Consider the following 24,279-nt stretch of genomic DNA (forward strand, 5'->3'; position numbering starts at 1 on the left):
TAACTCTACATGAACTATAGATTTCTCCTACTCTAACATTTCATAATTTTCTAAGTTCTTTTCTTAAAATTTCTCTATATTATCATTAATTTTAATTAAAAAATAAAAAACTAACTCTTTTCAAAATCAAACAGTAATTCCCGTAGTCCTACAATAATGGGATAATTAGTTCTGAAACCTGTCAAGTGTCATGTTTCATATGAAGAGAAAATCATATTAAATAATTTTAAAAAATTAAACGTGGACTTTGTAGCACAAAGACAAGGTCCCCCCGAAATGGTGTTCCTTTATTTACTAGAAATGTTCAGCTCTGCATTAAGGTTGAAATAAAATAAATATATTAACTTTGAGGTGCAAAAATTTCTTATAAAAATCAATTTTTATTTTCTGTCCATACAAACAAAAGTATGGAATGACATTAGAGGTCAGGTTTATTTGGTAATAGAACGTAGCTTCTTGATATTTTTGATTTTAGGAAAGGAGAATATCAACATCAAAACTTTTTTCAACTTTATTTTTATTTAAAATGAGGCCATATTTTCCTCTTATAAAAAGAGAGTTCAACTAGAACTGTCAATTTTCTCATCTGTAAAACAAGAGCACTGAATCAGCTGACTGTATTCATTCAGAACTCAATTTCCTTATCTTATGATCACTAAGCTTCTCCCTAAATCTAATATACTAAGGTTCTAAGCAAAGGAAAATATATTACTAACGACATGTTTTGATTTTAGTTTCTTAGAGTTCAAATGTCCACCATTCACCTTGGTCTAAGCTTAAGGAACCATTCAAGGGGATACAATGCAGGTGGGAGGAGAAAACAGAACCCTCACACAAGCTGTGCTGTGTTGCAATCAGCCTTCCGTTTGAAAAATAATCTTCTCTATAGCTTTAAAGTGATAACTTTGTACCTGCAATGCTTCTTGTTTCAAACGGATTTTCTCTGGCTCCTCCTGAACACGTTCTGAGGAATCGTCGACCTCTTCGATTTCTGAGGAGGAAGGACTCTCTACTGTCACAGTCACAGGAAATTCTGATGGACCTGAGTGTCACAAGAAGAAGATAGGAAACCACAGAGTTGTTACACTAAAGTGCAAAGAAAGAAGACAAGATTGTATAAAAGACAACACAAGCCAGATACCAAATATCCAAATATTAGAGGATATTTAACAAAAGTGACCTGAGGTATCATTATTTATAAATGTCTCTCACTGCTCCTTAGTCTAAAACAGGCAATGACTAAGTAAAAGTACAGGAACTTATTTTTGCTATGTTACTGTACAGACCTCTGTTGTACGTGGTTAGGATTAGTAATGGGAATTGCCCATATTATTTTATTAAGTTTCTTTCACAGAAGCCAAGTGAAGATCCAAGGTAAACATTTCTTCTCAGATCAACTTTATACTGCAAATGAAAAATTTATTCTTCACCATCAGACAAAAACAGTCTGGAAGAAAATGTAGTTTTTCAGAGGACAATACATCAGTAAAGGGACTGATGAATAATCAGGAAGTCAACATATCTAAGCTGTGAATAACAGACATTAGAATTTTAAAAGATAAATCACATACACACACACAACTAAAACTGACCCATCAAAAATTTCATCTTCTCACCACCCTTAAGCCAAAACTAGGGCAACAATTCTCCCAGCAAGCTTCACTGCCACTGCAGTGTTGTTCAAGAGGACATTTCCAAACATTTAAAACTGACCTGGCCACAACCCCATAAAAGTCTACACATCATAAAGAACTGTGCTGGGATTATATAACCACGCAGAGGACAAGTCACTAGGACATCATGTTGACAACAAGCAGCAAACCCTGCAGCCTAGGAAAACCCTAAAGGAGAACGAGGTGCACACCCCTCTCTCCGGGAACGCAAGGCCAGGACTGACACCCAAGATGCTCTTCTCTCAACCTCAGCAGTGGTGCCTTTCACAGAGCAACTAGGCAGTCTCCCAAGACCACTGGGAAGGAGAATCTGATACTGACAGTATTCGCTTGCCACGAGGCCATAAGCGAGGGAACGTGTGTGGCCTTGGTGAGAGAGCAGAGGTTTGGGAGGTGTTGCTTTATATTGGCTTTCAGATCAGGAATTTGTACATATAGCCCTCAAACAACGTTTCTTGAAAACATGCGAATATTCTTGAGTATGACAGCTCCATGTGAGGGGTCAGAAATGGCAGTCAAGTTCGTTTCACTGGGTAACAGCTGATTTGCGGACTGGAAAACAGGCTTCCTTGTTTACAGACATAGCCACAAGGCTGCCCGTTGTGTGCCAAATCCACACAACTACACAGTTGCATTGGGAGAGCGACCAAACATGTTTTACATGGATTTATTTCAGAGAGGGAAATGCTTCTTGTAAGGCTCTGTCAGTTTAAAAAGCAAGAAGAATGACAATCCACCTTTCCCAATTCAAGCCCTATATATCATAAATGTGATAGCTACACACCACCAACTGATTACATACATCACGAGCTTTGATGAATGGAAAGCCCCTAAAAAGATAGCAACAAAACGAAGTTAGATCTTCATGTAAATACATCACCAGTTAAACCCAGTTAATACAACTATTTAGTAGTATGAACAGTATCCATACAGAATTGTGTATAAAAATAAATAAGCTCAAAACAAGGACCTGGAGGGCTCTGCTACGGAGAAAACACAACAGAATTCAGCCTACTGGCTTGGTAATCACTCTCTGAACTGCTGAGAGGCCCCTTCAGCTCCTATGTTCAGGATGGTTGAGATTTGTCTCTCTTCTTTAAATGGTGATATTAATCGTTCTCTAATTTACCACCCTGTGTGACGAGGATGGACCTGCGATTAAGTGTCTCAGGAAGAAGACAGGAAACCACAGAGCTGTGAAACTCAAGTGCAAACACTGGCGATTCAGCACTATAGTTTATGCAACAGCAATTCACATTACCATTTGCAAAAAAGTAGTCGGTTGTCCAGTGGGGAGTAGAAACATCCATTTAACATGAGCAACTGAACAGATATTTTACACAGGAACTACTTCAAGTACTATTTAAAATCAATTCTCTTTGTTTTCTTAAGCAATTGTTAATCCCCAATTTCCTGATTACTACCAAGTAAGTCACCTGAAGATCATCTAGAGCCATCTATTTCACTTAGCAAGCCTAAAGCTATAATTCAACCATTTTATTTACTGTTCTGTGACAAAAATTACTATGAACAGCTATCCCCTGGATAAGAAATCAGGTAATGCTAGTTTGACTCACTAAATCTGATTTACTGAGTTAATAAGCCAGTTCATTTAGAATAGCTCTAATGCATATTTTTCATCCATTCTGCATTAAACTATTTCCCATGCCTAAAATGTCTTTTTTCCCATTCGTACGTATCCAAATTCCTACTTCTGTGCTGCAGGGCTTCGCTCAACTACACCTGCCTTTAATCAAACTTTTCTCACATGCACAATTGGTGATCATTTTAGTCTCCTCAAGACTCCCACGGAGTTACCTCTGTTGTGACACTTGAGAAACAACTTGAAACTCCCAATTACTTTTAATTTTTCTTCCTTAGAGGGCTCATTAGGCAGAAGCCAAGCCATGTGTGAGTTACCTTTTTTCCTCTACACAAAGCACCAGAGACCACCCACATAATACAAGTTCCAAAATAAAGAACTCTAAATGACTGAAAAAGACAGGGAATGCAAACAGCTTACCTGTTGCTTTTTGCACTTTCTGCAGGACACAATGGCCGGAAACCAGACACTCCAGGTGGTAGCGCTTCAGGAGGGTAGCATTCTTTACCAGCAGAGTGTTTCCTTCCATTACTTACAGGCTTCTTTGCGGCCAAGACTACGTTTGACAAAGCATGAAAACAAGGAATCAAGATGCACCAAAGGTCTACAGAGCAACTGTCACACGTGCACACGTCGAAAGGAATCAAAAAGGCACTTGACAATGATGCCAAGCCCATTAAAAAGAGGATCGGTTTTGTACAAAGGTTTTACATAAGCCAGCATTTTTTTTTTTTTTTTTTTTTTTGCGGTACGCGGGCTTCTCACTGTTGTGGCCTCTCCCGTTGCGGAGCACAGGCTCCGGACGCGCAGGCTCAGCGGCCATGGCTCACGGGCCCAGCCGCTCCGCGGCATGTGGGATCTTCCCAGACCAGGGCACGAACCCGTGTCCCCTGCATCAGCAGGCGGACTCTCAACCACTGCGCCACCAGGGAAGCCCTAAGCCAGCATTTTTAAAAAATATAAGTTCTCTACAGTAACAAGTTATTTTAACTAAAACAAAAGTATTGACATGTGCAGAAATGCAAAAATAAAGTTTAAAAAAAGATCCCAAAGTATGATACATTTTATGTATCATGCAGAAACACTCAAGTTTCCTGAATCGTAGAACACCTTTGGCATTTCTGAATCTCAAGGACACAGAAACACAGATATACCCATGACTTCTGCCAAACAGAATCTTCAGAAGTAGACCAAAAGTTAAATTTAAGATGAATTTTTCTATGTAAAAACAATACAAGTTATAAGGCTGCAAGTTGCTGGGGGGTAGGTGAGTCAATTTTACCTTCCTATAAGCCTGTCAAACTTCACTGCTCCTTTGATTTCATATAGAAAACACAAAAAAACCAAATAAAACCCACTGGATGAAAGAGTGAAATGTGGAGACTTACCCTATATTTCAGTAGTAAAGAGGCAAGTATCTTTATATGAAACATTTGGTTGCAGAAACTAGACCTATGTGTTAATATTTTACTTAGAACAAGCCATATATTAAAATTCACATTTAAATATTTAATTTGAATTTACTGAAAACAAACATCATAGGTTAAAATGGTTATATTTATCCTTCAAAGCTACTATATTTTATTTTATTTATTTATTTTAATAGATCTTGATTGGAGTATAATTGCTTCACAATTCTGTGTTAGTTTCTGTTACACAACAAAGCGAATCAGCCATATATGCATACACATGTCCCCATATCCCACCCTCTTGAGCCTCCCTCCCACCCTCCCTATCCCACCCCTCTAGGTCATCGCAAAGCACCAAGCTGATCTCCCTGTGCTATGCTGCTGCTTTCTACTATATTTTAGCAGCATTAGGATGCAGGGTAAAATGGAGTGTATGTGGTAATATAGGACAAATATTTCATAGAGTGTAGCTTATTGATAATCACCACACGATCCTGTGTGATTTACATGCCTCTTAAAAATATATAGGAGCTCAGTTCATTTTGTGCTATTTTATTGTGTTTTTTAACTTCATTGCCATCAAAAAAAATGTTTGTATGCATACGGTTTGTATGTGTATACCCTTCCTTTACTTTCAGAAACTAATGCAAATACATTTGTATTAAAATTTTTTTAAATTACACTTTTCTTGTTAGGAGATTAAAAAATTTCTAATAAAAGTTCCCATCTTTTATTAGGCATACATAAGTACAATACAAATGTGACACAATTCACACCATTATTTCACTCCTATACTCACCTGGATCTAGGTATATACCCAGATACTGATTTGGCTTACCTCTATGTCTCCAAATAACTGAGGCAAATACAAAAAAAAGCCCAAGAAATAAAATTACTCTTAAAAGAGCTCAATGAGCTTGTATACTTCAGTTACATTTCCACTTTGTTTAATCATGCTAACTAAAAAAAAATGTTTAACTGTTCTCATTCCATGATGCTCTATTATTCTGTACTAATTTTACAGAATTCCTAATATGTTTTACATATACACGTTTTATTTATATATCTTTCCATTTCTAATATCATAGCAAAAGTCAATGTAGCTATTTTAAGAATGCTTTACATAGGATATACATTTTTAATAATAATATCTAATTAGTGTGATATCACAAATCTTAACTTCTTTGAATGTACTATTTGATGATTAAAATATCACTTTCTTGAAATAACAATTGGCAGACGATCATAAGTTTTTTGACTTCATAAACACTCTTAACAACTTATTTAATACACTATTGTCCAAGCAAGTTAATAGAGAATCAAAAACATACAACTTGAAGTATAAAAAAAAAAGCTGTATTTATGAAGATGTTTACAATAGTTTATTTGAGGTTATTTCCAATTTTTCACCAATTTAAGAAATTGACCTACTCAATGAAACCTTGTGAATGCAATGTTAAAAAGTATAACTATGAATCACAGAATTTAAATTTAGTATGAAAAGAATGGCAAATTATATTGAAGCTATGTGGAATTATGTTTATAGACAGCAGGAAGAGAAAATTAAAATGTAAATATTGCTTGATAGGATAATGGGATTAGAGGTGGTCTTTTAAATTTTTCATTTTTATGCTAATACAATACCTTTATACAACTCAAAAATCTTCAAACAACACATTTTTTTAAAATTGTGGTAGACTACACAAAACAGAAAATTTATAATTTTAACCATTTTAAAGTGGACCGTTCTGTGATATGAAGTCAACAAATTTTTAAAACTTTCAGAGGGCACCTGAATAAAAGATGTGCAGTCCACTGGTGATTTTAATGTATCTGGTATATAACTAAAGTCACCACAAAACTCTTTCTGGGAAATTGGCAGATCATAAAAATAAAAAATTTATTTTGCTTTTTATTAAACCTTATTGTTTTGCTGTTTCAAAATTCAAATTTACTCACAAGAAACAGTTTCATATTAGATTTGGTTTCACAAATGCTGCTCCTGCTATTCATTCTTATCACCAAAAAAAAAAGACTATTTGTGACTAACGACAATATGTTACAGAAAATAAAAAGTTAAAAGGTTTTCAATCTGCATATCTGGGAACCTAAATTAAAGCATCACACAACATTTTCAAAAACAGAAAAGCCATTTGATTTGACTCAAATCTTAGTTTTAAGATGGCAGAAAGTACCTTGATAATTTTCTTTTAAGAAAGAAAGAAAACCAAGCCATTAAAGAGAAATTCTTCCGAGAGAACTGAAACATGTTATATAACTCTGACTTGGCACTCCTTCCATCTGGAGAACTTTTTTGGTAACTGTTTTCATCACAGAATGATCTAAAGTAAAATGAATTGAAATTAGAGTAATTATTTTCCAGTGAGTGGCTATTTCCATTTAAAACCAAAAGCCAACTAATTATTGCTTTTCCCATACATTTAAATATGAAATCTACATTATATAATTATACACTTATTTCCCCTTGTGTATTCTAATTTCTTCCTCAGAAACCTAAGATGCCATCTTGCAGACTGCCCACAGTGGCTACTATTTTGGCAGCAGCAAAGGTCAACTTGAAACATTTTGCATCTAAAGTGGCTTTGGATACCTTTGGATACAAAGTACAGTCTGAGCACCGTCCAGACGCTTAGATACCTAAAGAGCATCTAAGATATCAAACCAGGGCATCCAAGATAACAAACCAAGTCCTGATATTCCCTCAAAAGCTGCTCCTCCCATCAGCCCCCTTCTTCTAAGGGATACTACCCAGTTGCACACATAATCATCAACGACTTGTCTCCTTGTTACTATTTCTTTCATACCTCACATCTATCTGCAGGTCTTGATAGCTACACCCTCAAAACACAACCTGAATTCAACCACTTTTCACTTGCTGCAAACTTCCAACCTAACCTAGGCCATAAACATCTCTTATTTGGAGCACTGGGATAGTCTCCTAACTGGTCACCCTGTTCCTCTTTTTTTTTTTTTTTTGAGGTACACGGGCCTCTCACTGTTGTGGTCTCTCCCGTTGCGGAGCACAGGCTCCGGAAGCGCAGGCTCAGCGGCCATGGCTCACGGGCCTAGCCGTTCCGCGGCACGTGGGATCTTCCCGGACCGGGGCACGAACCCGCGTCCCATGCATCGGCAGGCGGATTCTCAACCACTGCGCCACCAGGAAAGCCCCCTGTTCCTCTTCTTTATCCTCCCAAGTCCCTTCTCTATACCAGGTCACCTTATTCAGATACGATTTGCATCATGCCTTTTTCCAGTTCAAACCCCTCTACTCATTTAGAATAATCCACATCTTTACTCTGGCCTTCAAGACTTTACAAGAGCAGACCCCTGGCTAGCTCCTTGACCTCATGTCATACCACACTCTTCTTCACTCGGTACTCTGCCCAGATTGGTCTCCTTGCTTTTCCTTAAATACTCCACCCACCTACATGCCTACATACTCATTGCCTCCTTGTCCTGGAATGTGCTTACTCCACATCTTCCATGGCTTGCTCCTCTCTTCATTCAGGTCTCCGTTCAAATGCCACTTCTCCAGTGAAGCTGTCCCCTAACAAATCTATCCAATGGAGTCCTACCTGCTCTCCCTCACTCTCCTTACATTAAGATAGTTTTGCACTTCCTACTCTCTAAAATTATATGACTTATCTATTTACTCATTTCTATCTGATCTCCTTCACTAGAATGTAAGCTCCATGAGGGCAAGACTTTTGTCTGTCTGGTTCACTGCTTTATCCCTAGTCCCTAAACCCGTCTCTGGCACACAGAAGATGATTACAAAATTACTTGTGAATCTGACAAATGAATAAAGTACTCCTGGCAAGAATTCAGAGGTTGCACAGGAAAGAAAGAATGCTCTTGGTGGAAGCAGGCTTAGTTATCTAGGTTCACCTCTATTCAGAGTAGAGATAAGAAAAATTGACAAGTATAATTCACTTTAATTAGTACCTTAGCTGCTAAAAACATAAGGGAAGTGCAACACTAGAAAAGTACAGTTGAAGCTTGAACAACATGGGTTTGAACCTCACGGGTCCACTGACACACGCATAGTTTTCAATACATATGTACTATCGTCCTACATGATCCAAGGTTGGTTGAATCCACACATGTGGAACCACTGACTATAAACTTATACCCAGATCTTCAACTGCGTAGGGGTCGACACCCCTAAGCCCACGTTGTTCAAGGGCCCACTGTATATGATGAGGAAAGTTAAACACATTAAGTTTTAAAAAACTGTCAATACCTGAACAAATTTTTTGTTTTGCTATGTGTTTATCAATTTAAAAAAAGTGACCACATACCAACAAGCAGATTTTTTCTTATATCCAGAACGAGCAGAGTTCTGTTGGTTTCAAGGGCCTTTAGGAAAGCCTTTGCTCCTTCACTGGTGAGGCCGCACTGCTGCAGGTCAAGTGCTTTTCGATGAAAGACAAAAGGTCACTTGCTAACTCTACAGATTTAACATATAGACAACTCTCATTTTCTCACGTGTGGAAGAGTCCTGCACAAGACAAGTCATGGCAGGTTTGTAATTTTGGGTATGGAAAAAAACAGAAACATATACGCACACACATAATGCATAATCCAATTTAAAAACCTCTTCTTGGATGTGCAATGATAACCCTGGCTTTAGTAACAATAAATCAGACAACATATTTTACAATTACAGAACTGAAGAATAACTGTATATAACCTATGAGCAAAAAGCATCACAAAATGAATCTCAGTTCATAATTAGCAAGGGCGGCAGGGGCGTGTAAACCTCACAAGCAAAACCTGGTGGAGCTCAGAAATGCACTGCATTCTTCTGATCATGATCTTCAGCTCCAAATCACACTTGAAACTAGTTCAAAGGGGAAAACAAAATAGAAGAAATGTAATAACTGTTAGTTTTAGAGGAAAAAAAGACAAGCCTAAGAGGATACAAATAATAAAAACTTTCAACAATGTGTGAATACAGAATACATACTAAAAACCTATCATGAAAGTATGATGGTCAAGAACCCTCGCAGTAAAAGGTCAGACAAAAACCAGAAAAACGGATCATGAATTCTAGTAGTTCTGGGGCTGAACAACCTACTCATTTAAACCAAAGGGATCATCACTAAAGCCCAGGGATTAAAAAATATTACATGAAAGGAAACTATCATGAGTCTTTTGTTTAAGTGTTGTGTGGACCATCACATTAAAATAACTGGAGTCTTTCAACACCCCCATGACACACAGAAATAGCAAGTCAGACATACGGATCTGACAGGATATGATACAACCCTTACAAGCTCTCACTACAGAAGAATGGACACAGGGTATAATTAACCAAATAGCCAAATTAATACAAACAGCCAGTAAACCTCACCAGTCAATCAAATGAATACAAAATAAAACACAATGTGGTTATTCTCCTATCAGATGAAGCCAAGATTCTGTAAGAAAAGCCTTTAAATAATGTCTATACCCTTTGGATCCAACAACTCTCTTTCTAAGAATTTAACCAAAAGAAATAGTCAGAGATATAGGTAAGGATATATATCAGAGTACTATTTGTAACTGAAAAACTGGGCAAAGCTTATATACAAGAATGGATAAGCTATGTGCACTGTGGCATATTCATATAATGGAATACTGAACAATCACAAAAAATGATGCAGGAGATGCAAATTTACTGACTTGCTAAAATGCTCATACTAAATTAATTGAAAAAAGTTATAAAATTGGGAGTAATCCCACTTGCATAGAAAATGGAGAGGTACTCATTTTTTTAGTTTTACATTTTTTTACAAGTGCTACAGGCCAGTGTTTGTGAGAGGCAGGCTTCGCATCTACTGTTGGGGTGGACTACAAATTGGCATAGCCTTTCTGGGTGGTAATTTGGCCATGTGTATCAAATGTCTTAAAAATAGGTCACACTTAGTCATTCCACTTGTAGTACCTTATTTTACAGAAGTAATCCCGATGGACACAGAGATGTATATACAACGTATTCACATTGTTTCTGACAGGGAAAAGCAAACTGTCTAAATAGAATTGCAAAGAATCGATTAAGGGCCTCCCTGGTGGCGCAGTGGTTGAGAGTCCGCCTGCCGATGCAGGGGATACGGGTTCGTGCCCCGGTCTGGGAGGATCCCATATGCCGCGGAGCGGCTGGGCCCGTGAGCCATGGCCGCTGAGCCTGTGCGTCCGGAGCCTGTGCTCCGCAACGGGAGAGGCCACAACAGTACCACACACACACACACAAAAGACAAAAATTAACTGCCCTCTGTATCAATGTATTAATGTGCTTCAATCACATATGTTTTCATGAAAGTTTAAACATAAAATCACCTTTAAGATCTAGGCCATGGGATCTGCTCCATGCCATGTCAGAACACACCCCGTTAAGTTTACTTAACTTGTCTTACGTGTGATAGAATTCTTTATACCTTGACAAATAACTAAAAGGAAAAAAAAAAAAACCCACACACACAATAAGATGAAGAGCCTATACATTTGTCAATCTTGACTTATTTGCTTTTCTTGAGTCAGTTGGAGGTTTATAGCCACATTCTCAAAATCATTAACTACAATCTTCCCAAACAGGTAATTGACGAACAGATGCATTCTAAAACTTGTCAGTAACAAAGCGCTATTCCAGTTTACAGCAACAGTTTAATTCTACTTAGATACTAAAACTGAATACACTGAATACTGCAAACGTTATTCCCAACCACTCAGCAAAGTACTACATACTTTTTCAGATATAGGAAAAAAAAGAAAAAAAAGAAAAAGCATACGATTCTTCCTATTTTCATTTCCAAAGATACATCCCAATCTTAATGATCAATCAGCGATTTCAACGTCAACTATAAACCCAGTATACTGCTGCTATGCAGTGTACTAGAGCAGTAGAAGAGAGAGGACCTCAAACCCTCTGTTCCCTCAAATTCAAAGGCAGGCTTCCTGACCCCTCCAGACCACTACTGGACACAGGGAAGGCACACTAATGTTGCAGGACCCCAACCAACAGTCACCTGCTTTGTGATTACTTCCATGACACACCCTCACCAACACCACTGAGTTTGCTGCTCCTACGGGACGTTACGTGTATTTCCTATTTTAACACATACCACAGGGCATCATAATTATGATTGCAGATAGATGTTCTAACAATTGAAAGAGAATGATGACTTTTTTGCTCTTTACATCTTGCTATTTCCCGTCCCATAATATTTCTTGAAGCGAAACCATAAAATATAGACAAACACAAAAAACAGAAAATATACAAAACGTGTGCTTTGCACCTTAACGCAAACTTAAGTAAAATTAGTTCTGACAGTATCCAGCATGACAAACTTCCATGGTACAAACGAGAATGGACCAAGGTTTGAGCAGGTACAGGAGACAATCCAGGCATGAACAACACCAAGGCAAGGTAGACAGGAAGTAACATGGTGTGTAGGAAATCACGAGACCAGTCTGATGGGAAGAGACTTAAACAAGACTGAAACTCACTTTCTAAACCTCCATCTCCAACTGGACAATTCGCAGGACACAGGTGCACCAAAGTGGCCAATTTATTCAATCCCTTTAATATGCAGGAAGAGTTTAAAATTTTACTGGTTTAATTTGCCCCAAAAGCAACTCTCAACAGTTATGGCCTCTGTCGTCGGAGCTTTGTATGAAATTAAGTCAAAGTGTGGAGCTCCTTTGCCTTTTTTTTTTCTCCTTAAAAAAGAAAAGAAACAATTGTTCCGAGTAAAAACAAACATATTCCAAAGCATGTGTACATTGAAAAGTAAAGAAACTTTATTAACAACTTCATAAAAACTGACTTAAAATTTTAAAAAGAAAAAAACATGTTTTGAAGTCCTTCCGACTGGAGTCGTGTCTCATAGTGTCCTTTCTTTACAGAAATAGTCGTATTAGGACACATATGCACAAGGATTAACACCATGACACACTGTACACGGCGGGCCCCGGCGAGCTCACCAGTCGTCGTCTGAGTCCAGGTCTCTGGGGAGGATCCACTCCACGGATGAGCCCAACAGAGTCTGAAGCTCGTTCGTGAACTCCACCAGATCTAAGAGCTCCTTACTTTCTGGATTACAGGACTCCAGGTCTTTGGGGCAAGAGAATAAGAGACTTGCTGACACTTGCCGGCAGAACTCGGCCTCCGCGATGGTGACGATTTTCACATTTGGGAAATTGCAGCGGAATATGCAGGAGGACATTTGCAGTTTCTTGAGCAGGTCTGAGAGCAACAGCCAGTTACGAGGCCTACACAAGAGAAAGGACAGTGGTTTGAGTTTCCAGCAAAATTAGAGGCGCTCCCAACTATGAACTACCCGTCTCCTGGCGGTGAAAGGGCCTGCTACTTCCACTTTGATTACCCCACCCCCACCCCACCTCTCACTGTCCTTAGAAGGTCTACTTCTTCTTCTTTTTCTTTTTTAATTTTATTTATTTATTTATTTTTGGCTGCGTTGGGCCTGTTGCTGCGCACGGGCTTTCTCTAGTTGTGGCTCGCGGGCTCTAGAGCGCAGGCTCAGTAGCTGTGGCGCATGGGCTTAGTTGCTCCGTGGCATGTGGGATCTTCCAAGACCAGGGCTCGAACCTGTGTCCCCTGCACTGGCAGGCGGATTCTTAACCACTGTGCCACCAGGGAAGCCCGGAAGATCTACTTCTAGCGGGGGAACTCTGGACTCATGTGCATGTGTTAAGAGGCCACCTAGGGCGGATCAGCCAACTTAGACAAAAGCAGGAGCAGCGCCCCTGAATGAGCCTCGTTGCAGGCCACCACAGTGCTGCCTTGGCTCTGGTCACAACTCAGGTCACCCCTCTCCAAGTAAGTGCACCCCGTTCTAGTCACTAGGGAAAACCAGTCTGTATGCCAACCCAAGGGAGATGGCAAACACCTCTTGGACCTCTCCTCTCCTCCGGCCCTCACGGAGAGAGCATGAGAAACACTCGAGGTCACCTGGCTTTCCTTTCCTTTCCCACACCTCCAACCCGCCCCTCAATGCTGCCGGGAGTGAGGATTTTTCGAGAAGGGAGGTGGTACAATCCTTCCTGATATCCTGCCACGCTTTATCATCTCTATCCCGAATAGAATGTCACCACAAAGGCAGACACGTTCCCAGCCTCAGAGTCCAAGGAGGATGCTACTCCTTAAGCACCGGGGTCAACACACAGCAGAGCAAGGTCTCCTGATGTGTTCACTCCGAAGGGTTGGTCATGGGGCACAGTGGCCCGACCGTGGGGACAAGACTCGATCTAAGCAAATCTGAAGACACATAAGATCCCAGGTGCCACATACGGCTTTCTCTAATCTTATACGAGAAGAGGGTACACATCAGTATCGTCCCGTGGACCTCACGCGCCTTGGAAGGCCCCTATGGTAGCCGTTTGGGGAGGATCCCTTCCCCAAGAGTTTACTGACTGAAACTGCAATTGCAGTCGCTGACTCCCGTGTCCTTTGGGCTCTAGGGGTGTGTTCCAATGAGGGCAGTTGGCTGGGGAGCCCTCCCACCCCCCAAACTTTTCTGGAAAAGTTCCACTGCATTATGTGAGGTCGGTGGACACTTGGTGAGGAATTCACTCACCCCCCAACCCAGCCACCCTCATCTGCTGAAGGGGATTTCTAACTCCTGCCACCCCACAGAGCAGCTGGGCTGGCTCTCGACCACACGCTGGCCACGCTCACCCCTGAGCGACGGACACCTGGACGTTATAACACGGCAAAAGGGGGTCTTGGGAAAATTCAGATTCCAATAGGTCACCATAGGCCTCGTTGCTGTCATCCCGGTCCTCCGGTCCTGGGGGATTTGCTAAAACATCGTAACCACTTTCATCATCTGGTTCTAACCGGGGGGGCAAACAAGAGAGAGGTCAGTAAGCTGGAGCAAGATTCCAGCTGTTCGCCAAAAAGGACCCTGGAAAAATTCTTTCCCAAGCAAGTCCTGCTCACAGCACCACCCCCACCCCCACAAGCCCAACTGAAACGAACAAGGCTGCTCAGCACACACAGCTGCCAGAGAACTCCGAAGAGCAACCGGGGCTACCGTCGTCAGGAGCCTGCAGGTTAGTTAAACAGTCTGGAGAGAGAGGGGGAGAGAGAGAGAGAAAGAGAAACAAGATAACGCCTGCTGGTAAGAGGCAAATGCTGCTGGAGTTTGGGAACATCTCACGCTGGGACTGGTGTCACCTCCTGACAAGTCCCACTGCACACGCCTCCAGGTATCTGACTGAAACCTCCCCACGTGTCCACCCGCCTTCCTGAGGGACTGCCCGCCTCACCGCCCCAGCCTGCCAAACAAAAGCTAGCCTGGCTAGCTAAGAGTTTTCCAGCCCCCCACCTCGCAAAACTCAAAGTATGTATCTCTTCTTTGACAGACTAACGTTGGGCCGCTTTTCCCAGTAAAGGGTCACTTAGAGTAAACGGGGGGTGGGGGTAGGGGGAACCCAGGTGAAAGGCTGTGAAGTCACCGTCTAGATGCTTCAACAAGACCGTGTCTTGACCTCTGCTGTACCTGTTAAGAACTTCTCCAGAAGTTCGCTGTGGTTCACTTTCTTGATGGTTCTACCTGAGTACGTAGCCAGGGTAGGATCGGCACCATAGGAGAGGAGCAAGCGAACAATTTCGAGATGATCATTCTTGACAGCATCGTGGAGAGGCCTAGGAGAGGTGCGGGGGATTACACCTGTGCACGCGACGCTTGCTTCTAAGGACACGGGGCAAAATCGAGCGTGTGTGGCCAAGCCTCGTAGGCGCGCTATTTCACCGAGGAGGTGAGTGTACGGTCGCTGCGACAAATTACTCTGTTATTTCAACACATAACCCTTTACGGGACAGGTGAAGGGACCATCTCAGGCCTAATTCTTCAATGCAAATCTCTCTTAATGCATGGCCCAAGGAGGAACTCAGGCCACGATGAAAACGTTTCCAATGAACTAAATAGTGACAGACTGTAAGAAGGTAACATACGGCGGGCTGGGGGGAAGAACCCCAGCACCACGGAAGCAGATACGACAAGCCATTGTTACACCATTACAAACAAAACCCAAAAAGTGCAGTTTGTAAAAGAAACTAGGGGCAGGGCCTCCCTGGTGGCGCAGTGGTTGAGAGTCCGCCTGCCGATGCAGGGGATGCGGGTTCGTGCCCCGGTCTGGGAGGATCCCATATGCCGCGGAGCGGCTGGGCCCGTGAGCCATGGCCGCTGGGCCTGCGCGTCCGGAGCCTGTGCTCCGCAACGGGAGAGGCCACAACAGTGAGAGGCCCGCCTACCGCAAAAAGAAAAAAAAAAAAAAAAAAAAGAAACTAGGGGCAAAGTGGAACCTCTCCTGAAACCAATTTGGAGATAAGTGATCAACCCTCTCGCCCAGAAGCAGTCGACAGGCAGGGCGAGTTCTCAGGAGGATACAGAGTCCTCCTGCTCGTGTCCACTGGGGTCAGGAACACTGTTCACAGTCCCATCCAGAAAGGATGCTATTTGGAAACCATGAACCACCAAATACCTTACGGTTTTGCTCATTTTATGACCGTCAGGAAAGCCCCAGTGCCCTGCCTCGTGGTGGCATCCCAGGTACAACCAGGAAGATGCTTGGGCTGACTCAGACCTGGGCCTCTGGCCAATAAACCGAGGTCAAGGACAGAGTGGGGGCCAGGCCCGGGGATGTGGGTGGACACGGCAGGTCCTATCAAGCCAGTTGCCACTGGACCTGTCTGTACTCCTGCAACTTTCAACTCACATATATGTTCAAGATTGAGATTCAACAGACGCTGGTGAAGAGTCCAGGGTCTTAAAAGAGAACACCCCTGATTATTCATGCAGGCTCAACATCTTCAGGGACTTCTGTCCATAAGAGCGTCACAGACTTTTAAAGTTCTATGTAAATTTGCCAGAAAGATCTGTCCGATTCCATTCTAGAGGACTCCGCCACCAGTGTGCTTACATGGCACTCACTCTCCATCTTTCCTTCTGGGGTTCCCCGCACACCCTGAGAACCACTGCCTATGCCCCAGCAGGGCCAGGCCAAGAGCAAGACCGCCACTGACCCGGTTCCATCCTGGGCACTGCAGTTGACATCGGCGCCATATTCAAGGAGGTGTCGTACGATGTTGAGCCAACCTCTTGCACAAGCCTCGTGCAGGGCACAGTAACCTGCGTTGTCGCGGTGGTTCACATCACAAATCTTGTTCTCCAGGCAGTACAAGACCACTTCCTACGGGGAGAGGAGAGGAGAGGAGATACCATCAGACCACGATACAGTGAACCTTGTAAGCGTGACCTCCCCATAGCTTGGCGGTGCCCACTTTCAAAGGCATACATCCTCGGGGCCAAAAGCCCACCATGGCGCGGGCAGGCGGCAGGCATCCTGGTGGGGGGCGAGAGTGCGTGAGAAGGGCGGGCTTGGAGATGCAGACAGTGTTGTCTAAGGCTCTGCTGCACCAGTGGCCTGGCCATGGGCAAGTTACCCTTGAACTTCTCCAAGCTTCCACAGGGCTGCTGAGAGGACGCATTCGGATAGCGATGAAAGCCCTCAGCCCAGGGGCCGACGTGACCAGTACAGAGGTGTCACGGCTGCTAACATCTTAGATGACACATTGCCAAGCACAGACCATTCTCACTTGATGGGTCTGTTCGGTCAGTGGCAGTGGACGATAACACAAGTTTAGATCAAAGTATGGATGACCAACACTTAAAGAGAGCTTAAATCAGCCGGAGAACATTCCCCAGCTTAGAGAAGCAGGGACACCCAGGTCAGCTACATCCTCGCGCCCCTTGTTAAGACCCCAAATCAGAACCTGGGCCTCAGATGCTCTTGTCTGTACGTTAAGTAGAGTTAAAGAGAAGCTCTCCCCCTCCATCCTCGAGGAATGACACAAAATGCCTCCAATAACCCCACCCTCTATTTTGCCTCACTCCACCCTCTCGAGTAAATATGAAAATTTTAGACTGATTCTGCCCCAAGTTAATGACAGGAACCTGATACACCACAGGCTGCAACCTCCACATTTCAAGAATCAAATAAAATGGTCACCGCCCCACCCCCCACCCCGGAGATGTTCTGTGTCAACACTGTGCATTAGAATCACTGTTATTAACCTTCTTTCTTTGGCTTGTTAAAATATTAATATGAACCACTCCCAGTAAGCAGAGCAGGAACTTATTCAATGTTTTATTACCTTAAGAAAGTTTTCAGACACATCGAAAGCATTTGCCACCAGAAAACACGTTATACTGTTTATACTGGGTAAGTCGTGCCCAGCAGAGAGCCGGCAGGTTCTGAGAGCTGGGAGTAGGCAGAACGTGCATGTGGCCCAACACATGGTCTGCAGGGTAAGGGGGGATGCGATGGGGTCAGAACAGGCCTCCTTGTGACATCTCTCAGGTAACTCATCTGTTAAACCCAAAAAGGGCGTCATTCTAGCCGCCCATAAGTGCGAGATGGGTTCTGTAAAGCCTTTTATGCCCTTTGGAGGACACGCCAATCAAAGGTGACCACTCACTTGGGAGCGAACTAGAATGTTCCATTTGCTTACCACGTGAACCCAATGGGGCATGCTGGTAAACCTGGCCATCGGTGCCCTGTTACTTCAGGTCACTGCAGCAGCTCCCTTCCAAAACAAGAGGAGGAAGAGAAGAGGCACGCCCACGAATGCGTTTCTCCGTTTACATCCCAACCTGCCAGAAAGCCCACAATCCTCTGGGCTCCCAGGCCCCGAGCCCTGGTATCCAGGATACCGCATGAAGCTGCTGCGCTTTTAGCAGGCCCTCACTAGCCAGACTTGAGTGGACGGCTGCAAGCTAATGAGTTGTGTGCCCCAGCCAGGGAGAGGCCCTGTCACGTGGCTCTGGGATCAGGTCTGAACGCCACCAACTGCTGTGCACACATCAATTTACTCAACCCAGGGTTTATTTGCTGTGACAATCATGGCCTTCACCTGGAAACCTTCATCACTACTAGGGCAGATTCAAGGGTACCTAGAAATGAAAGGCCGTCCAAGCTGGTGGGTAAGTCAACTCTCTTCTCCTGGAAGATGGCAGCAAAGGCAGCAGTAGCCCCACGGCCAGGTCAGACTTTTGGCCACGGGCTGTCCTAACTCAACCACGTTGATCCCACTATTTACACAGTGCTTCTCATTTCCCCAGATGAGGACGTCTTCTGTCACCCACAGGAACCCAGGAGATAGCAGGAAAGGAAGGTAGTACTATCCTCATTCAACACTTGGAAACTGAGGCCCAGAGATATTAAACCCCAAGTTCAATTAACATGAAGTACTAGACCTATAACTCAGGTCTTTGGTACCTGGTCAGCTGGGAAGATTCAAAAGGCCCAAGAGGGCCCCAGTTAGAGGGATGCAATCCAGCTGTGACGAGCATCCCACAGGCCTTCTCTGTTGGGGGTCAAGTGGGCTAACTACACTCTCCTAGCTAGGAGGGTGATGGCCTCTAAATGGATGGCAACCGTCGCCACCAACACTTTCTCTAACTGACAGTGAAGAGGCGGGGCGAGTCTGTCGACGCAACACATTCCTTGGTTTATTTTCTCCGCTAGAAATAAACGGGAGTGTCTGAAGGGCAGCCCAGCCATTCCCGAGCAAAGTCAAACTGCTTTTGTCGGACAGCTCTCTGTTCAGCGGCTATAAACCGAATGCCACTACCCGCAAAATGTAACCATAAAGGCCATAAGCCCGGCGTTGTGAGTTAATTAAATGCCTCATTAACTTTTTAAAAAACATGACTTATTCAATTCATAGAAAATTTAACCATCACCACTAAAGGCACAAGCATGTGGTTGCACACTGGCGTTTTAGCCTAAGAAATAGAAGCCTTTTTCCCAGGAGGGAAAGGTTTGAGATCTTTGGCCAAGTGATCTATTTAACGCGGATCTGAAGCCAGAGTGTGTTTCTAAACCTCCAGAACCAGATTATCATGACATAAAGCTCAGACAGCCTTTATACTGCACATGGTATCTTTGGCTAAGCAGAAGAAAATAACCAAGAATGCTAAAGACAAAACTTCAGGAAAACCCTCCCAAACCACACCCTTATCTGCTTAAGCAAACTGTCCTTCAATTTTAAAAGGTTGAAGCTGCCACATCTCCCAACTGGGCCATCATCCCAACATTTAAAATTCTGCCCAGAGAAATCCCAGAAAGTTGGATTCAAAGTTGAAAGCGTTCATCTACTTGTCACAATGTTCAGCATCAACACTGGTGATCTGTGGAATCTACATATTGAAATTTACATTTGAAGAAAAAAACAAATCCGACCCTAAACATTCCCAAGGCTTCCTGTGCAATCAAAGGCCAGGTAGCCTAAAAAAGTATGGATCAAGTGCCCCTTGGCCCAGGCCTCAGAGCCACCAAACCAAAATGGAAACTGTCTTAGAGGACCAACGAGGGTCTTTTGACGTCTCTGGTCCCAAAGGGAGGCTGCTGGAAATGATGCCAAGTTCACAGGTGGGGCTCGGAGCCCCGCCCTCCACGGCGGGTGCAGCAGCACCCCGCCACCCCCATCTCCAGCATTTGCTGGAAGCGGGAGTCTACTTTTTCAACCCTAACCCAAAAGTTGGGGTTAGGGGTCTCCCCCACCACCTCCAGCGTTTGCTGGAAGCAAGGAGACTATTTTCTCAACCACAGGGGGTCTAGCTCAACACTATGTGCAACATCTGCTCTGTCCTCCCAGGCGCCCGCTCTCAGCTCTTGGGAAACCAACTGGGTGCTCCTTGGACTTCACCTGCAAGTAACTGCGCTAACTACCAGAAAGTGCTCTCTAGCTAATGGAGAGGTCTCCAAGAGACGTGTAGATATACACAAGAGCACATTCAACCCACAACAACAACAAAACACCCCAAACTAAGCATAGCCCTAGTGCTTCCAACTTCCCACCCACAGTCAGGCCTTAGGGCCAAGGCAGGCACACTTCCAAGGGCTCACGGCACTATGGACCGGGGTGGGGGGACACGACGGGAGACGGGGGACAGGGGCACAGAGCTGGCTGAGGGTGTGGGCGCCAGGGCTCCGGGCCAGCCTGGGTCCTGCCACCCCAGTGCTCAGCCACACCTCCACGCTCAGCCTGCTGAACCGCGTTTTACTGTCACCATTCAACTCCCAGAGGGCTGATGCCAGCACAGAAAAATGCCTTTGCCCTGTGGGCTATCACATCACAATTGCTACTGACGAGTATGGTGGGGGAACTGCACAGGGCATGGAGAGGCATCTGTCTCACAGAGGTTTTGAACTGTAAAAAGGGCAATTCCAGTGTGAGCCAGTCTTGCTGAGGAGCGTGGTGGGCTGTGGAGCACTGCTGGATTGCTACCTGTACGGGGATCAGCTAACCCCTCTGAGGCTCAGTTTCCTCATCCGAGAGTGGGCTAGTACTCGTTACTCCCAAGTGAAGATGTTAACAGGGTGAAAGGAGTTACTACAGATCACACGGGCTTAGGCAGATATCAGCTCTCTTTCTGTGTTGCTCTAGCAACAGAGGCTGTCACTGTCATCAGCCGTGCTGGGTTGGGATACAGCAGTGTGGACAGGGAGTTCTGTGCAAGGCTCAACCCCTGCTCCCCGCCCATCAGCCCTCGGCTCCCGTGCCCTCTCAGAAAGAGACTGCTCAGGTCTGCCCCACTCCCACCCCTACTCTGCACAGACACTTCCCACCCGCTACCCCACAGGGACATCACTCTGCCCCAAACAGCACAAGTTAGTAGAGCTAATAACTACTCTCCTTCTTGCTATTCAGAATCCAAAAGGGCTCATTAAAATTCCCCTGGTCGCCAAGCCCTGGGTTAGGTCAGATTTTATATCAGAGATAAGTGAGCCGGACTGGCCAAAGCAGCCTACCTGCCTGAACGGGAACGGAACATCAGAGAGGCCTGCCTTTCTTTTCACACCACGACTGAACAAGCCACCAAAGAGCCCGCAGTGTGAGCGGGGCCAACGCAAACACCCTGCTGGAACACCCAGCCCAGCCCGCCACGTGGAGGGGGCTGGGCTCTGAGACCCGCCCCCCATCCCCAGCCAGTGTGTCCCCCACCCAAGGAGCAGCAGCCGGCGGATCCTGATCCGGGGCACCCACAAGGATGCTCACCTCGTAGCCAAGCCGGGAGGCCTGCTGTAGGAGGGTCTCGCCTGCGTTCTTATTGACAATAAGTCTCCGCGCTTCCGGTGGCATCGGGCGGGACTGGGTGGTCTCTGGAGGGGAGCTTGAGCATGTCAGCTGCGAGACCTGGGAAGATGGTAACAATTGCTGCAAACGGTCCAAGGGCTTCTGGTCCTGCTTGGCCGGCGAAAGATCATAGTCGGAACTGGGCTCGGGCCGCTCCTGAGTGGAGGAAAGCACTTTTCCTCCTCTCTGTCTGAGGGAGGCGGGGCGCGAGGAAGGGGCTGCATTTTTACTCGCTGGAAACTTCACCGCCACCCAGGAGACAGGTCCCCTAGGAAGGGGCAGTGACATTTTTGGGGGAGGGGTTCAGGAAAAGGAAAGCTTTGTCCCCAGAAGCAGAGAAGTAGGCAGGTGGGATGTGCCTGCACAGGCCCGGGGGGCGGGGGAGAGCCAGGGGCAAGAGGTACCTTGCCATCCGCATTGTCCACGTAGGAGTCCCCTGGCAGCGACAAGCCCCGCCTGGGCTCCTGAGGGATCAAATGCTTGGTTTTGCACGGTCGCTTCGCGGATGGTTTCTCGCTGTTGTCGGTGTATTTCTGCGGCAGGGGCGAAGGCTGCCGATCCATTTCTCCGTCCGTGCACAGCACATCTGTCAGGGGGAGAAGCAGCGGGCGTTACACAGTTGTAGCCGGTGAGGAAAGAAAAGCCCATTGTTAGCACTGATCGTTGGAGCAGATTCAGTTTTTAAAGATATACCAATTATGTTTTCAAAGCACTAATATTTTAATTATCCCACATTCAACCGGCAAATAGGCTAACCCACGAAACGCCAAATGGCAAGTCGCTTCAAAGGGCCGCAAGAGAGGGCAGAAGCCAGCCCTTCGTGCGCTCCCGTCCCCACCCGTGGGGGGCCTGGGTGCTTGGGACAGGGCGACTGGGGACAGCCTGAGGCTGGAATGAGGGCACTGACAAGCGCCCGGGGTCACCCAAGACTTCCCTTCCTGCCCAGCCGCGGGCTGGGTGATGAGGAGCAGCCCAGGAAGTCGAGCTCCCGCCTCACTGTCCATTCCATAAGGAAGTGTGCAGGCTGAAAGGACCTCATGAAGAAAACTCCCCGCTCGCCACACGCTACTCTTGTCAACTTGGATGGCGCTCAGGTCCCCTCCAGGGCCGTTTCCCACAGAGGGCGAGTGATCCACCCTCCAGGAGCGCCCCCCGCCCCGTGTGTACCTTGTTCATTGTCACTGCATTTAAGGGACTCCTCCAACCAGCTGCTGTTGCTTTTGCCCTCTGCCCTTTTCCTGCCAGGTTTCTCTTCGGAGATGCTATTGCCCTGGGGGGTGACCGCAGGCTGAACCGCCTGGGTCACTTCCGTCCTGCCCTGCCGGCCAGGTTTGCTCTCTGCTCCCCCCGTTCTCTAAGGTGCAGCAAGCGGCGCTGCTTTCTGGGATGGAGCCCTGTTAATTCAATGCACACCTCAGGTTGGTCAGCTCACTATAATGTGGCTCTTCTAAGTGGTTAGAGGAACTGTTTGTCATTTCCCTCTCAGGCCAGTCAGCTAATGGAGAAGTAACTACAAATTAATGAAGAAGCCCCCCGGGGAAGGGGTGGGGGTGGGGAACAAACTGTCTTACACATCACTAACAGGGGTGGGGGGAGGGGACGGGTGTGGTCACTGTGTTGGCTGGAACTTGTCACCAAGTCTCGGGAGGGGGCCTATTTGCCTTTGGCCACCTTTGGGCTCCAGCCCCTGCACCTGGCTTTGGGGGGGTGGGGGGTGGGATGGGGGTGGGGGGTGGGGAGGTGTGAGTGGCTCCCCCCAGGGCTCCAGGGTGGGACTGGAACTTTCCACTGCTCCGCTCCAGGACTTCCGTAGGGTGCCCTGCGGGCCCGAAGCCAAACCAAGCTCACCTCTGGAGACCCGTCTCCGCTTGGCTTTCAGCAGAGAGTCCTCCGGGAGCCCAGTGGTCTCAGTGTGGTTCCTATCGCCAGACACCTTGCGCTTTCTGTTCAGCCGGAGGGTGGGGCTGCGTGACGCGTCCGGGGCCGCCTGGTCGGCGGGGGACTCTCTGGGGGGCTCCGTGTCCATGTCCTCAGGAAGATCACTGTCTTCTAGGGCTTCAAAGCGGTCAGCTTTGCTTCCATCATAACACTCCCCTAGGGGAGGGGAGACAACCCGGAAAGGAGGGAACAAAGGTCACCAGGAGCAGGCAGGACCCCCATGCCCAAGGCAATCTGCTACCAACAGACCGCCCCCCTTTGGAGACCAGGGGCCTCACACGCCGGAAGCACAAAACCCTCAGAAAGACGTCCCGAAGGAAGGACAGCTGAACACAACCAGCAAAGAAAGCAGAAAATGAGGCGCGTAGTCCACTCACAATCCATCCTTCAAGGGTCAAGGTGAGGCATCTACACCATCCGTCTATAGGCATGTGAGATCACTCCCTAACTGCTTAACTCTCCAAGGTGGCTTACTTTTAAAGGGGG

At 45.5% G+C, this 24,279-nt stretch overlaps 3 protein-coding genes and 1 pseudogene across 4 annotated transcripts in view; 2 read left to right on the top strand and 2 right to left on the bottom strand.

Moving 5' to 3' along the window:
- LOC309807994 (centrosomal protein of 78 kDa-like) overlaps positions 1-12,615 on the bottom strand; it is a gene marked incomplete at its 5' end in the record, with an annotated part of 26,247 nt that extends 13,632 nt beyond the window's left edge. The window contains 5 exons of the mRNA XM_082628005.1: positions 912-1,042; positions 3,697-3,832; positions 9,008-9,121; positions 12,195-12,267; positions 12,592-12,615. Coding sequence (XP_082484131.1) covers positions 912-1,042; positions 3,697-3,832; positions 9,008-9,121; positions 12,195-12,267; positions 12,592-12,615 — 478 coding nt within the window. The remainder of the gene's footprint in view (positions 1-911; positions 1,043-3,696; positions 3,833-9,007; positions 9,122-12,194; positions 12,268-12,591) is intronic.
- The window catches only part of LOC309808828 (centrosomal protein of 78 kDa-like), a 1,511,271-nt pseudogene that overhangs the window by 651,513 nt on the left and 835,479 nt on the right, over positions 1-24,279 (top strand). The gene's annotated exons all lie outside the window — the stretch shown is intronic.
- Positions 1-24,279, top strand: part of LOC309807088 (uncharacterized protein) — a 457,860-nt gene that overhangs the window by 408,491 nt on the left and 25,090 nt on the right. The window lies entirely within an intron of this gene.
- Positions 12,286-24,279, bottom strand: part of LOC309807995 (BCL-6 corepressor-like) — a gene marked incomplete at its 5' end in the record, with an annotated part of 18,918 nt that continues 6,924 nt past the window's right edge. The window contains 11 exon segments of the mRNA XM_082628006.1: positions 12,286-12,959; positions 14,386-14,542; positions 15,212-15,357; positions 16,738-16,904; positions 21,778-22,032; positions 22,260-22,447; positions 22,450-22,511; positions 22,974-23,202; positions 23,205-23,270; positions 23,273-23,350; positions 23,704-23,949. Of these exon segments, the coding sequence (XP_082484132.1) occupies positions 12,668-12,959; positions 14,386-14,542; positions 15,212-15,357; positions 16,738-16,904; positions 21,778-22,032; positions 22,260-22,447; positions 22,450-22,511; positions 22,974-23,202; positions 23,205-23,270; positions 23,273-23,350; positions 23,704-23,949 (1,886 nt within the window).

The sequence above is a fragment of the Mesoplodon mirus genome (genome assembly GCF_964341445.2).
Source record: "Mesoplodon mirus genome assembly, chromosome: 7".
Taxonomy (NCBI): Eukaryota; Metazoa; Chordata; class Mammalia; order Artiodactyla; family Ziphiidae; genus Mesoplodon; species Mesoplodon mirus.